At 39.4% G+C, this 16,428-nt stretch overlaps 1 protein-coding gene across 4 annotated transcripts in view; it reads left to right on the top strand.

Annotated features, from left to right (window-relative positions):
• The first annotated feature begins 160 nt into the window (after positions 1-160).
• LOC6611804 (potassium voltage-gated channel protein Shaw) overlaps positions 161-16,428 on the top strand; it is a 41,288-nt gene continuing 25,020 nt past the window's right edge. The window contains exons 1-2 of one of the 4 annotated variants that reach the window (XM_032718787.1): positions 161-702; positions 9,286-9,693. In XM_032718787.1, coding sequence (XP_032574678.1) covers positions 9,650-9,693 — 44 coding nt within the window. In that variant the 5' untranslated portion in view covers positions 161-702; positions 9,286-9,649. The remainder of the gene's footprint in view (positions 703-9,285; positions 9,694-16,428) is intronic. The other 3 variants (XM_032718794.1, XM_032718782.1, XM_032718778.1) reach the window with 3 other exon arrangements.

Here is a 16,428-nt window from a genome sequence, read left to right as displayed (position 1 = left end):
ATTTGAAATGATTTTATTATTTTTACAGAAGCCAATTACATTCTGATTTAAGTTTCTTTACTAAGATTAATAGACAAATTTTTCTCAGTGCAATGGCGAATTTACTCACCACACTTGGCGAAAGAGATTGAGAGGCAAAAGCTCCGCTCTCCGTCTTTCGGCAACTTCATCCGGCAGCATCCTGTCAATGGTCCTCGCGAAGGCTCCCCGAACTCATGGTAACCGAGGCCACGAAGGCTCACTACGGATAGTAGTACTACAGCATGTCCTTTTGGCAGGCTGCGCACCGCGTTCAGTTTTCCGCATTGGTGTCGGTTTCGGTTTCAGTTCGCTTGTGGACGTGCGTGCGGCAAGAACCTGCTGGAAAAGCCTCGGAACGGACCTGGTTAATGGTTTACGGTCTTGGCCACTGATTCCTGGTAACTGGCTAGTGTGGCGGACAGACGGCAGGATCTGTGGATTGCTGCGAATGTGCCAATATGTCAGCGCCGCGTATGTGGGTGTGTGAGTGAGTGTGTGGGTGTGAGACAGTGTCCTTGGGCGGACTAACAGGTTCCCCGTCTTCCCAAGTGTTAAAGTGCGGCCAAAAGTTTTTCGTGGTAAAAAAAAATTACGATAAAAAGTCTCAAATCTGCTGTCGCCTCTGATTTAAGCTGAAAGTTTGCCCAAAGGATTAAAAAAGCCATTTCGGACTTGTCATAGGTAAGTTTTCTAGCTTGTTTGGGTTTTTTAACTGGGCTTTGATGCTTGTATGTTTTTTTTTTTTTTTGAAAACTGTCGCCTTTGTTTGTCAGCCCGAACTTTATTGTCATCTCCTAAAATTCTTTTAGTGGCTACTGTGTAGGTTTTTTGCACTACCATTGGGACCCATAAACTAAATCAGCCAAAACGTAGGTGGCCCTTTGTGCCGACTTTAATTTATTTTGGTCTCCGTTGAGCCCAACTTTCTATGTAGAGATAATCTATAGTAATGGAATCTGGTGTCTGTTAGTTATGCTTTGTTAAAATTAGCAGTCCATATGGAATACAATTATTGCTAAAAGTTTGGAGATGAAATAAACTTGTTCGGTACTTTAAACCAAAGGGATAAGGCTTACATAAGCTAATGTGCTCTTTTCAAAAAGATTTTAAGACATTTAAATCAAAAAAAGGCACCTATTTCATATTTAAACTTAATTTCACAAAGAGGTTTAAATAACTAATGCACCTAAATTTTTTGTTTGCCTTTAAACAAACCCTATAGGGTTGTGCAGTTGGGGAATACCCCATTCTCTGTATCACTTTATCTTCCCCTTTTCATAGTATTGTAGTTTTCGGTGTTGGCCAGCGGCAAAAAGGTTTAATTTATGGTCCTTTCAGATTGGCCCAATGCCCACGATACATTTGCGAGACACTTTTTCATTGCCGAAAACTTTTTTGTTTACTGTCAACTTCGGTGACATTTTATGTGGACCACGCCAGGAACAGGCAGACACCATGACCAATAAACATAAACAGAAAATAGTCGCAAGTGTTGAACAAAAAAGCCGTAAAAAGCCACCAAGAAGTGCCAGTTAACTTTCCTCACATTCATCAAAGCCTTCATCTTTATGCGAGATGCGTGCGGGCAATGAAAATCCTTTATACTTCGTAATTGAGTTATGAGGTTCTATCAAAAAACAAAAACAGGAGTTAAACAACGTACACTACTTAACTACCAACCGAGCCACACAGTTGCAGATACACTAATTAAGTTATATAAAATCAAAGAAATTACGCATATTTAAAAAAAAAACATTTTCTTGCAGAATGTGACAGGGAAAATTTAAATTAATAGAGGCCTTAAAAACATACAGGATATGATTCAGAAATTCAAGTAATATAGTTTAGGGAAATAAATTTTGCTCAGCCTACAAATAATTTAATTTATGCTTTAAGATGGATTATGATTCAGAATTTCAAGTAATATAGTTTAGGGAAATAAATTTTGCTCAGCCTACAAATAATTTAATTTATGCTTTAAGATGGATTACAGTTTTAATTTAAATAAATACATTTTAAAATTTTCTGAAAGCAGACAACTTTTTGCTGTGTAAAACAGACATCACAGACATTCAAACCGGGGAGAGTAAATTACTGAAAAAGGATATAAAACAAAGCAGGAGGCAGCCACGAGAGAGAGTGAGGCAGACACGAGAAATGTAATTAAGGCGACAGAAGGAGATGACAAAACACGGGGAGGGGGCGCGGGGTATTGGCCATAAAACATGTACGCAAACAAAAATTAAGGCATAAACTACAATTGTTCAGATTATTGCACGTCGTGAGCTTTATACAGCGGACAACGAGGACTTGAGGACTGAGGACTCGTTTTGCAAACGAGTGGGAATACGGCGAATGCGATGTCCTTTAATGGCATTTCGCCTGCTTTATAATTTCGCAATTGTCATTGTCGTTACTGGCATGTAATTTGGTTTTATCGAACTGCGATTTGCCTTTTGTTCTTCTCTCTCCGTTTATCGTTCGGTGTGCCAGCTGAAGTGTTGTTCTAAAGCAAACGGGGCGTATACGCAATATGAATTATTTATGCCTAAATTGGAAAATGACTCGTAAACAAATAAAATTCTAATTGCAGGGAAGTCACTCGATGAAAATGGCTTGCGGCGGTTCAGAGTTCAGGCAAAGTGGTAACCGAGTTTTTTGACCCAATAACGGGAACCATAAAATTCTACCATTTCAATTTTTAATCAATACATTTTTACACTTCTTATGATTTCTCTCTATTAATATAATTTTAAATATTGCATTAACTTTTAATGGTTATTGACATTACCCATTAACTTGGTGCATTGCGTGCTTGATGTCACTCAATCGATCCATTAAGTGCTGTACTTTCACAGCATTTTATAATAATTTTCCTACCTCGCATAAAATTAAAAACAAGTTCCTTCTTCCTTACCCACCTATTTATATATTAGCTATCCGAAAAGTTACTTTAGCTCAAAACCATAAGTTTTCCGAATTAATTTATGCCAAAAGCAAATGTTGAACTTACTTAAAGCCGCAAAAACTTTCAAGACCTTCATTGATTAAAACGGGATAAAGTTACCCAAATTAAAAAGTTTCAACCGCCTTGATTTAGCCGACTGCATAAACGAAAGATATTGGCGAACAGGTTTTGAAAAATGCCACTAAAGGTAAACTTCAGTGCTCGGGATGGAGAGTGGTTAGGAAAATGCGACCAAAAGCATTTGCAATGAAATTCCAAGAAAATGCCAGGCAAGAGTGGCTAGAAAAATGTTTCCTTTGGCTGCCTGCGGGGACAGGCGGCCATCAACGGGGGACTCCCCTCACTTCATGTGGGCGGCAAGTGGGTGGCGCAAAAGGGGACCTCGAACCCCTCGGGTATCGTATCGAAAAAGGAGCTGGGGGCCTGTCATCGACAACAGCTGCTGCTGCTGCTGCTTTCATGTCTGTGACCTACTGACTTGTGTAGCCTACTTTCCGGCGCTCATTCCCACTCCTTTTTGCACGCTCCTGCGGAAGCTGCGCTTAATGACATCCACGGCCTTGCTGCATTTTTGCCGACCAGCCCTCACCCGCCTCGAATTCTCTGGCACTGACGTTGACACAATTAAGAGCATGAAAAATACTTTGAAAATTTAATTAAACAGCCCGCCATTGACGTCACCACATAACCGAGTTCGTCTTAAGTATGTGGACTCCTTGTCGCTCCGAGAAATGCGTTTTCACGCATCCAACTCCACGGCACTTGTCATTTGTCATGTGCTCGTGATCTCATCGATGTTTTTTTCGGTCTGATTGCCATTCCGCATGACTTAATGTCGCTTCGATAAGAATTCCCAGGTCTTCGAATGCTATTTGCACGCTTGGTTATACAAAATGTGTAAGGAAATGATAGGGTTGATAGCGAACGACAAGCGGCAATCATTTCGCAGATCATTTCTGGGAGAGTTACGTAAAAATGTGACTAATAGTTTTTCAGTTCTTTTGTCATTTTTATTACAAACACTTCTAAAAACAATTGAACCTTGAAATTCAAATGGCAGTCTGCAATCAAGGGCTGTGGTTTAGTTTACATACGTAAAGCAGGAAACACGAACTTGTGTAAACAATTTAACAAAATTCAATACACGAATTTCGACAGAAAACAAATTATTTAACCTGAAATCTCGACACGTGATGCAAACACGCGTGTCGTTCACAGGCAGAGAAAATGGGCATGGGAAGTCCCTGCCAAAATGTAATTTAAGTCTGTAAAACATTTACTTTATGGCAAATAAAATGTACTGCCATGGGTGAGTGGGTGTGTTTGCCTTGGGTTTGCAGGCAAACATGTTTGCTTTTAATTAAAGGCCAGCAGGGACATTCGCCGAGCCAGAAACAGAAGCAAAAACTAAGCAAGATTTTGCCAGCCGAGCCAAATTGCCATATCCCATGTGAATGTAATGAAATATTTTTCAATATACTCGAGATGCAGTGCGAAACTAGTGCAAATAAATGGGTCGCGTATTTGTGCATATTGCACTCACATTATTTATGTGAATTTCATATTCTATTATATGCGATAAGTGCTGAATGAAAAGGATGTAGTAGTTCCTCAGACAGCCAATGCCGCTTGTCGTCCTTACACTTTGGCTGGTTCAAATATTTTTGCATGTCAAACATCAGAAAGGGGGAAATTTTTCAGTTTTACGTTTGCATTCAACACGGAATAACTGAGAAAAAGTAATGGTGGGGATTTTCAGAGAAAAGCTAGCACTAAAATGAGTTTCATACGTGTGCTGTGTGTATGTAAGCTATTTCTGGGCCATCCTCTTCAAGAACTCCGAGGCAGTTGAAGAGATTTGCAAAAGTTGTGCAAAACTAAAACACTGCCAAGTGGAGCCGGGCTATAACTGCCAATGAGAGTTGACTGATGTGATGGTTTTCCACAAAAAAAAAAAAAAAAGTAGAAGCAAAGTATGGCTGGGAAATGAAAAGGAAAACATAAATTTCACTTTGTGCTGACAGCTGCTGCGGATGTCGATAATAAATCTTTTGGCTATGATTTCGCTACTCTAGTTTTTTTCAACTGAAATTTCATGGCAGAAGTTGTTGTGAAAATTATTCTTCAATTGATACATTTCTCAGTTGAAACTGGTCAAAAAGTTTTTGTTTTCTAGTATTTAATTTGGAATGTTTATTTTTCTTTTCAATTGATGAGCAATTAGCCAGTGATGTGTGCATTAGTTTTATGCCTGGCTTTTATGTTTTTCTTTTTGACGCATTTTAGAAAATGCAGTGCATATTTGATTAAATTTTTAAATTAAAAAGCATTCATGGCATTCTTTAAATTTAAAGAATAAATAAATAAATGTGGTGTTGAAATCAGGATGGCATATCTAAACATCTCATGCTCATTTCGCACTGCTCCTCTGGTCTAATTATGTATGCATCTGTCAAACGTATTTCATATGCATAAAAGTTAGGGCTTGGCTGGGAGGAATAACAAATGGCATAAATTACAATTCAATTTCTTATGGCCTATTATTTAATGCCTGACAGGGGGAGGATATCCTGGAAGCAGCCACGCCCACACCAGGCCTGCGCGTTGGAGGCGTGGTCCTGGAGAGCCATAAAGTTGGAGCTGCCGCCAAATAGTAATCATATTTTCGGGACTAAAAGCAAGCAGTACAGCAAACACGTTTGGGGATAATCCCATTCGGTACAGGCCAATGATTTCAAATGCGCTGCATGACGTTGCCAACCCCCCCTTTTTTCCGCCCCTCTCCCCGCTTATTCATAATTCGATTTTTCACGATTTTCCCGAAAGTCCCTGGGATGTACATCTACTTAGGCGCCCCATTTGCTGAGTTGCTTTTTGCCTTGGCCAATGTTTTTGCGATTACGTGGGGCTCCTTTCCTTTTGTCCTCCAGGATATTGTGGAGTTGGTCAGACAAACGAATTATGTATTTCTTGCTATTATCATGGGCCAATGCTCTTTTTGCTTCCATGTCGGATTATTGAGGCTCTCTCCTCTATTGTCCTGAGCAAGTCCTTGGACCCTTTGTTGTGTCTTTTTTACACACAGAAAAAAAGGACTTGCGCTTAAGTACAATATCAATTTGATGAGTAAGTTAATTTTTTGTGTGCAGTATTATATAACTACTTTTTATATATTTTGCTTGCATAATGAAAATATAAAATATTTTTTGAAACTAATAAATTATAAGGCAATGTGCATTTGTAAAACTTGTTCGAATTGTGTTCAAGCGCCTCCGTTTGATTTTTATACTTTTCTATTTTAGTTCGCCAACTTTTGAAAAACATTTTCACTTCAGGGAACTTTTGCTTGAAACTGATAAATAATGCATTTCGAGGCAGGCAGTGACAAACAATAAACTGAAGCTAGATTGTTTGGCATTTGGCTGGATTCCGCCTGCAAGCAACCAAGTCAGATAGAGTTTTTCTTCCTATTTACAAGAATCATTTGCAATCAAGTTTCATATGCACTAGCCGAGAATAGTACCGAATTTCTTCGAATATTATATAAGAAATTGATTTCGACAAACGTAAAATAAAAAGTAATGAAAATAATCATTAGGAAACATTAGCTCGATGCATAGATATTCGACAGCCCAGTAGCAAGGATTTCAGCTTAAAGTCTTGAAGCTATTTTCCAATATGCGAGAAAGGAAGAAGGACTCCTGCTTTCTCCGAACTTTATGCTCGCCAACAATCCCCATTTGTTGCCCCATTTTTGCGCCATTTTTGCACCATTTTTGGCTCTTGGCTCTGGTTATTTCCGCTCCGGACAATTGGACAATGGCCGGACCGACCTTGTCCGCAGCAGTTTTCCCGCGACGCCGAAGAAGCCCGCTTCCTGGCCATTGATTTTCACCATCAACGCCATCAGCAGCATTGCCGGCCCCTTACATCCCTAATTTACAAGGAAAACGCAACTCGATTTATGGATCTGTGTGTTGCCATTTGCTGCACTCTTCATTTGCACATTATTTCGCTGCAGCGAAAGGGAAACGTTTTGTTTGACCCGAAACTTTTTCTATTTAGTTTCGCCGTAGTTTTGTTTTCCGAGACACTTTTCCTTTTGCCTCCCCATTTCGAACTGACTTTTCTGTTTTTTTTTTTGCGCTGTGGGCAGCATTGTTTCGAATTTTCTCTGGTTTTCCCGCTGGCACTAACCCATACTCGCATTCAGATTCAGATTTAGATTGCGACTCGAAGTCAGCGTTATCTGCGTCCATTTGCAGTGCTCCATTTTCTTGTTTTTGCTTTCAGGGGGTTGCCTTAACCATTGGGTTAATGTGGCGTATGAGTGACTTGGCGTTAATGCAATTAAAATGGATATTTTGTGTAGTGCAAACATTCAATTTATTCTGGCCATTTATTCATATTAACATGTTTGCATAAGCGAAATGAAAATTTTCGCAGACAGTTAATATTTTTGATTATGATTGCGATTTTTATTAAACCAAAAGTTTTTTACTGTACGGTAGGTCTCAAAATTATACAATAATTAAATGAAGGCTTTTAAACTATTGTTTAAAATTAAAACTGAAAATTCAAACATCTTAAATACATTGTAAGCAGTTGCCTTACAATTACACTTTCTTTATGTAACTCTTCGCTTTTCAATTGTTTAAAAATACAACCGACAAACAAATTTGACATCCCCGAAGTCAGTTAAACCAATCGCTTCCATCACAACACGAAATTGGCAAAAACTTATTATTCACTTTAGCACACATTTGCACAGGAGACTCTAAGGGAAACGAGCCAGGGACTTGATAGGACCCATCCTCGAACATGCCGGGCCTCACTGAGCAAGTGATTGATTTTGGGGAGTCAGTGGATGCTTGGTCCTTGGAGGCGGAGACAGCGAAGTGCCACTAGCAGGCGGTGCAGCTGTGAAGTGGGAATATAAGAGGATGGGGGCATGAAGGGATGGGGACGGGGGAATTGAGGATGCTGGATTGGGGAACAGGAGGCCGAGGCCCAAAGACAAAGCGCGAACTGAAAGCACTCAACGATGAGGAGCTGCTCCTGTCAATCCTCGGCGGCGGTAGCCACTTAATGAATGGAAAGTCTCTCTAAACGCCGCCGAGATTGATGACGCACTTGATGCTGGCCCAGCTGCTCACTCGGAATCTCATTCCGACTGCAAGTCGTACTCTCTGTCGAGTGTCCTTTTTATATAGTCAGTCAGTCAGTCAGTCAGTCGGTCGGTTGATCGGTGGAGTGGTCTTGTCGCTACCTCTTCTCTGTTCCCTCTTCTCCATTCTGACTTTTGTGCGCTCGTCGCACTTAACCAACATTTTGTCATTTTGACAGCGAATACATGGCCCCGGCTTCCTCCTCGCAAGTCCTGGCCCAAATGCTGCTTAAGTGCGGCCAAGTAAAAAATTTGCATACTCAGCCAAAGCGACCGAAACGAAAAAAAAATAACAGCGAATCCACTATAGTGTATATATAGGAATTTTCAATGCAGGTCTGTCTTCTTATCTGGCCACATCATTTCGGCCATAAAACTGCCGCAATGATGGGGCACAACGCTTTTCTTGATTTTCTCGAACCTTTAACTTTTTTTGAGTGCTGTGTGTTCACTGTTAATTTTGTGAATTTCACGGAGCTCTCAAGTGGCTGAGTTGCGTCTTTCATTATATAACGTATTTTTTGAATTGCTGCACTTTAATCTTGTATTTTTGTTGCCAAATTTTACCTATGATATGTATTGTATTTTTAATAAATTATAATGACATCCTGGGGGTCAAAATTAAATTTTAATTAATCACAATTCACATGATATACCAAAAATAATAGATAATATTGTGCTACTATCAAGTGGAAGTGAAATACCCGTGGTTATTATATTTTCATTTGGTTTGATGGATTTGTTCAAATGAAAAACCTTTGGAATATCTTAATTCAAGGCAAAAATGTATAATCATCAAATAATTCCAACTATTCTGCAACTAAAATTCCAATTAAAGTTGAAATCTGATGGTGCTTCCTTGGCGAAATACTTGAGAAATTCCGTGCAACAAAAATATCTAATTAAATTTGCGTTTGTCAAAGGCAAATAGTTTCGATGCTGGCGCACTTTTGCGCAACTGGGATTATGCCTCAAGTATTTGCATGTACATAAAATGCATTTTACATATAAATAAGTTTGAGCGTGTGTGTCTTTGGGGCATAGCTGCACAAATATTAACCGAATCTCGGTATGCATATTACTCTACTAAAGTCCTTGGGATCCATTTTGTTTCCTTTTTTACTTACAGTCAAAGGACAACGAGGTGCCGTGGGCCAAATGTGTATAAGGACGATGGAAAGGGAGAAGTAAGGCAGAGCTAAAACCATAAACCCAAACGAACAAGCTCAGCTCTGAGTGCAAAAAACACAAGAGGAAGAGGAAGTGCATCCTGCGACCAAGTCTAATTAGAAGGCAACAGATTGCTCATACGCCGTGTGGATCGCGAGTGCTTTAGTGTCTGTGTATACATAAGTACATTTGTGTGTGACAGCATTTTGTAAAATCTGAAACATAAAACTCCTGAAAGCTTAAGTTTTTGTTCGATTTGCTGGCGGGCCGTCGAATAATTAGTTTGGCATGCGGCTGCTGTTTCCACAACTGTTGCATGCAACATGGATGGCGAAAATCGGATCATACTCAATGTGGGCGGAATAAGGTAAGTTTGTTTAATCTAATTAAAACACTTTAAATGCATAACAATCAACTTTAAGTTTACCTTTGAACTTTAACTAAAACTTCAATTTTCAACATCAAATACAATATCAGCAATATTTGCATGCATGTAAATAAGTAATAAACGCGTGCCACTCTGGAATATACAAAAATCAATACAAATTTATTTTGATTCATTTGGTTTCAAGGTTTCTTGCTTATATGGGGCAATACATGGACACATTGTTTATATTTATCTTAGGCATTGCCAAATCACGTAGCACATCCTGTTGATTTAATATATTCGCCATATTTGCCTAGGCGTAGAAACACATTGGCATTCAATCCAATTTTGGGCCATCGATAGCATGTTTTTGTTGGACAGGATATTGGGCCAGGATAGTTCCCATGTACTTCCGTCATTATTTGGGCATTGTTGTGATTACGCCTGGCGAAACAATGGAAGCGATACGAACTCTGTTATCCTTGCCAACAATATGAAAGGGAAAAAGTAAGAAAAACAGAATAGGTCTAGTAAAGTTGTTCACAATTTGCGTTACAACAGGAAATGTTGACTCTTGTGTTTGTGTGTCATACAGTTTCGGTGTTCAACATGATTTTCGTGTGTGGCTGTGCTTTTTTGGGGATTTTTATACATATTTATATGTACATACATATTTATACCTCCCTCGACTTGGTCCCTTGTCTGCTTGAGCGCACTTTTCTGGCTGAGAGCATTTATCCAGCTGCAGATTTTCGGGCCTAGTTAATAATTTATGATTCCGTTAATGGCCAATGTGAGAGGGGCGATTAAGAGAAAAGTCCCTGGATATTATTCTTTTGCTTCACTCGGATTTTTCTTTTTGGGAATTTGAAAATACTTTTTTCGCGTTTTCAATTATTTTTATGGTACAGTAGTAAATCTATTTTTTTCCAATCGCTGAACAACATGTTTTTGAAACCAGTTTAACCCTTACAAAGCGAGTTAATTTTATTGCTGGCAACATATTTTTACCGCTCGGTTAACCGCACTTTGCAAAATTAACAATGCAATTGCAATTGCATCATCATGGTATAAATTCTATTTCACTGGGTTTTTTTTCCCCCTTCAACCGCAGTTGAAGACCACAAAAAAGAGAATGAAATATCAACAGAGAATAGAAAATTGTGGCAAAATAAATTCTTGCGTGGCCGAACAATCCACATTCAAATCCACCACGCCCATAAAGCAACGCCATTAAATTGACACATTTCTTTAAAAAAAATATATATAAAATATACTGTGGCTTACAAAGAATCACTTGAATGTGGCGTCATCGGGCGGTTTGTGGGTAAAACACTGAAATACTGCACTTGTGTAGTAATTTAATGCCTTGCTAAAAAGAAAAAAACTTTTAATTAGCGAGAGGAAAAACACATATGTACAATTCGCATTCCCATTTTATAATCGAGCTGAACAAAGAAATACAAAGTATAGTTGAGTTAAGCAAATCAGAATATTGGTAAACTGTTAACTAAAAGCATATTTACATATGCAGAGAGCACGTTATTGATTTCACTTTTTTTCCCAGTGGACAGCTACAAAATCAGTCCGTTACAGATGCAAAAAAAAAATATACGTACATAAATCTCAAACCGACATTTGCCATATAAATGTATGAAAGCTTTGGTTTCGGTCTCGCTTAAAGGACTGTGGACTGCGTTTCGCTGCGAAACGGGTGGAAAAGTGGGAGTTGTAATATGTCGCACTACTCGATTGCTGTCTGTGCTGTGTGTGTGTGAGTGTGTGTGTGCGATGGCATCCTTTTAGACCATACACACTTCTGTAGCATACTTATGCGGGCCAAGCAGGCTGACTGGCATCACGCTGTCAGCTCGCCGACGTTTTTAGCACAAATAATACATACGAGCATTGTTCGTGTAAGCATTAAATAGAATACATTGCAGTGCGACTACATATGTATGTATGTATATTTGGTCCTAAGTTGTTTGCTATTTTCCCAAGTTTCACATTCAGATACCCACAGTTGTCACCTTAAAGGGAACACGATGTAAATGCGCTTAAAATATTTGTGGCTCAGCGAAGCGGGAAATTAGGTTAAGTTTGGTCGGCTTGTGCAAAACAAGTAAATTGCGAATCCCTATTTTGAAATTCGTCAAGGTGAGTGGCATATGATCCTTATTAGGTACTGATAATCCACAGCAGCCCGTACTCGATGCTTCGTGTGCATAATTTGCATACACCTATGAATGTAGTTGGTCTGGAATCCAATTAGAGATGGTATTCAAATGAGGCTTATGTTTGCAAATCAATAGCCCTGCCAATATTACACATCAAGTTAGTAGTTGCAATTGCAGCAGCTCATTTGGATTATTTGCCTTTAAATTGTACAAATTTTGCCGAAACTATAATTTAATGTTTATAATCAACTAAGCTCACATATTATTAAACATCTTATATTGCGCCTAAAAACATTAATCAAAGTGGGATTAATGTATTAACTATTTGTCATTTATTGTAAATATTTAATGATTTTGTAATATAAAAGACGGATTATTTTTTGGATAACATGTGTATAATTTTTTTGTATTCGTTCAATTTATAACTATTTAACAAATGTATAAGCTTATAATATATATAAAATACATTATTTTAACTGCTGTTTTCAATACATATTCTTTCGTCAAATGTAATCATGACTGGCATAAAAAGCTTTTTATTAAGCCCAATAATAATAATAAATTGTATGTATTCCGTCAAGTTCTCTTCGGCATCTGGATGTGTGATGATTATCATTGTGATTACGCGGCGTTTTTAGTCATAAAAGAAGAGAGAGGAGCAAATATTGTATGGGCACTGGCTTGGGAATTGCTCGGCTTAAGGAAGGGCGACTCCCAGATCCTGCTGCTCATCAACGCAGACAATTGCGCACTGATTGTATCTTTGATTCACGCACACATACGCGAGCAGAAGGACCCGCACACACTGGCAGTAAAGTTGCCACTGTGTGGTTGCCTTTCAACACAAATACATTATACTTAGTGCCGCTGGTTGTTTGCTTGTGATGCTGCGTATTTCCGCTGCCATTTTCTCCTCGCCATTGTCGGGACTTTCACTGCTTTTCTGCCCTCAGTGAAAGCCCTCTTCAATCTCACGCCATTGTGTGCGAATTAAACGAAATGGCTAATGAAAAGTTTAACAGTCAATAAATAAGGCGGGCTGCGACATCAAACACCACAGGATCTGCTCCTGTCCTCTGAATAGAAGATAAATGTTGACTGATTCCCATTCATTAACGTTGTTCTGAAAAGCTTAAATTTGTTTAAGGGACTAAGCTAAATGCTGGGCTGGAGTGAAATCGGATTTAAAAATGAAATAAATCCAATAAAACTAAAATCGAAAATAAAGTTTTTAGGAAATACAATAAAAATGTGGACATCTGAAGCTTATCCCTTGCAAAATGACATCATTCTGCTCCTAATTGGCCAATTAACTACGATATCGACTTTGTGGAATTACTTTTTAATTGCAATTAATGCCAAGAAAAATGTCGCATTGTCCCGCTGCTGCAAAGCGGAACAAATAAGGGGAAGGGCGCTGTGGAGGATGACAAAATGCTGACAAGCATTCTGCGGCATTTGCTGCAGCACAATAAAAAAGCAAGAAAGTCAGTTGTGAAAAAGAATAAGTGAAGGCAGAAGTGAAATGCAAATGCTCGTGCCGGTTTTACTGCTCAAGTAGCCGCTTAGAGGCAAGTGCCAAAGACAATGGCCAAAAGCGAGTCCTCCCGCCTCGCTCTCTCTCTCACACACACACGCACTCACTAAGGACCTGCGTGTTGCAGGAAAAGCTGGAAAAGCTGACAAAACCACGGCAAGCAACGAGCAACAACAATTTAAAATCAACAGCTGCGCGTGTCCTGACAGAAGGAGCACGAAAAAAGTTGAAGTAGCGACTCGAATGCTTGCCATTCTTATTCTGTGTTTGCCTTTGTTTAAATAGCCAAGTTAAGGGGACGTGGCTGGGCGGAAATGGCAAAGTAATAAATAAATTTCCTGCTCTTTTGCTGTTTTATGTTTGCACCGCTTTATTGCGGTTTCGTCTGCAGCGCCTAACGCTTCATTAACTTTTTGGCTTTTAATATACTCGGCCAGACCCGAAATTTCCGCCTTCCGCCCCCAATCATCTGCCGCCCCCATTAACCCCCATGCCCATACCCATTGGTGTTGTTGTCACTCAGCCAGGCGTTCATCGTGGTCTCCTGCTGACTGCCAGCGTCCACAAAATTGGAAAACATTTTTGGTTTCTTTTTCGCTTGTTTTTTGGTGTTTTCTCTTTTTTAAACTTCAGCGGAAAAAAGGGCCATAAAATAAATAAACACTGAAAACGAAACGAATACCGCCTACGGTCTATACAAAAACAAAAAATAAAAAACAAAAACCGCACTTTAACCCTTTTGGGTGTCGAGGTGTGAGATTTAGTGACACTTTAGCTGGCGGGTATCTTTCGAGTGCCAGACGCATCTGAAGAAGTTTTCATCCAGAGCATCCTGAGTCATGAAGGTTTTAAGTCACTGATTCATTTGCTGTGGGATGAATATTCAAACTACTTTATTTTGAAGGATGTTACATAAAACCATAGCTTAAATAATTTTGTTTAGAAAACATCCTATTTTTTTAGGTATTGATTTGAAATAATTTATAATTGGATTGAAGACTATATCAAACAAACGTACTCATTTAGTTTCTAACCATTTAAACTGTGATACTTTAATTTCCCCTCACCACCAATATTTCAAAAGCTCACTTCAACTACACTCATTTAATTTGCCTAAGTTTCCTTAAGAGATGCAGCCATCCTAAAGTTGTGAAAGTTGTTTTGAAGTTGAGACTGAATTCAGTGGCTCAATTCAAGAACTAACAAAGGGCAACTCAACTCATGGGTTAACTCCGTGCTCGTGCATTCGAATGTGTGAGTTTCAGTGTGTGTGTGTGCGTACTCGAGTGCGTTGAATGGTGTGTTTATATGCGGGGAACAATTTTTTAACCCAGCACAAAACAAGGAGACAGCAAGCAAGACCGAGCTCAAAAAATGAACAGAACCACAAAATCATATTGTAAGCCTTGTCAGCTGGCACACGCTTAGAAACACGCAGTCATGCAGAGAAAGAAAAAAGATAGGCATTTAAATGGGAGCCAAAATAAAATAAAATTTTATGATTAAAACTAGTTTACTATCAAAAATATTTGGATTTAAAGATGACACTTATTTTTGTTTTAGATGAAACACAACTTATTTTGGTAACTGATATTTAGTTGCCACTTTAAGAGACAGCTAATATTTTTCTCTGTGCACACATGCGAGTATCTCTAGCTATTTCTATGCGTCCTTGTGCCAGGACTTCCGCTTCCCTTCTTCACCCGTCGCTTATGCGTGTGTTATTTTAACAGCAATTTTAATGAAGCGCGAAACCGTTGAAATACAATTTGTAAAGCTGAGGGGCGCTGGATAAGGATGTGGATGCGAGGTCCTGTCGTAGCGCGAGCGCAAAAACAAACTCAGAAATGTTTGGCAAAGGGAAGGCGAGACGATGGCCGAGGGAATATATCTGTTCGGGCCAGGTCTTTTTCAGCCTCTGGTAGCGCCAAATAAAAATGGCTTGCAAACGCGTTTTGGCTGGGGCTTTTGTGTTACTTTGTGACTCGCGAACGCGTTTTGTTCGCGAGTTTGTGCGAGTTAATTAAAAAGGGTTTTACAATCAGCGCACAAAGGTCTCCCCGGGGGCTGGGGTTTCCGTTGCCAAAGGAGAAAGTCTTCATATATTTCAATGTAATTTCGCCTAGGTCATGGGGGGCATTAGGAGTTATGGCTAAATTTGTTTTGTCGGCAGTCCCTTCATAAAGAACGCCAGGACGTTGCTATATTTTCAATTTAAGCTTTTCGGAAGAATTTCTTGGTGTTTTATTGGGCAGAGCAAAATAAGCCATTTTAAGGCTATTATTTTACTGTATTTAAACGAGGCGCAAAATTAAATGCAATTTCGTATTTAATGTTGAGGTTGGTAGGTAAGTAACTGCTAATATTATGTGCTGCATTATTTAAAACATTAAACTAGTAGCAATAACTAGTCCATATATCTTATTGGTTGATTTTTATAGCAAGACATAAAACTGGTGTCTTATACTGTCTTGGATAAAAGCACATTTAGCTGGCCAATTTAAGTTCGACTTTAAAGAGTGCCATAAACACTTTTGCGGCTTCTAAGTGGTTTCTGCTTGTGTTCCGCAAACACAAAAGTGTTGTTCCTTTGAAGCAGCGCAGCTTGTTGTTGCCATACTCTAGCTACCAAAGGACATTTTTCCTTCCACGTTATCGCTCATTTTTGCCTTCTTTTAAAACCCGAGCGTTGTTTGCTTTGTGTTGGCCATGTTAGCTGTTTTTAGCGTCTAGTGCATCGCGGCTGCCTGAGCAAATATTTGAGCTAGTTAATAGCCAAGAGCTATGGCGATGGCGATGCACTGCATTTGTGGCGCCCCGGCATGCCCAGAAGATTCCGAGCGGAGTGGGCCCCGGCCCAAATGGGGTATATGAACATAAACGTGTTCGCTGAAGGGGCAAGGGGTGCCCAGGCAGCCCATCATCAATGGCTCTCCTCACGCCAATGCGCAATACACTTCCACTTTATGCACATTTCCGGACTAGCGAGGCAAACAAAAAAATGGGTGACGGGGCCACAGA

This window comes from Drosophila sechellia, chromosome 2L, assembly GCF_004382195.2.
Source record: "Drosophila sechellia strain sech25 chromosome 2L, ASM438219v1, whole genome shotgun sequence".
NCBI lineage: Eukaryota > Metazoa > Arthropoda > Insecta > Diptera > Drosophilidae > Drosophila > Drosophila sechellia.
Note: the sequence above shows the minus strand (reverse complement) of the source record. Positions and strands in the feature narration are given on the sequence as shown.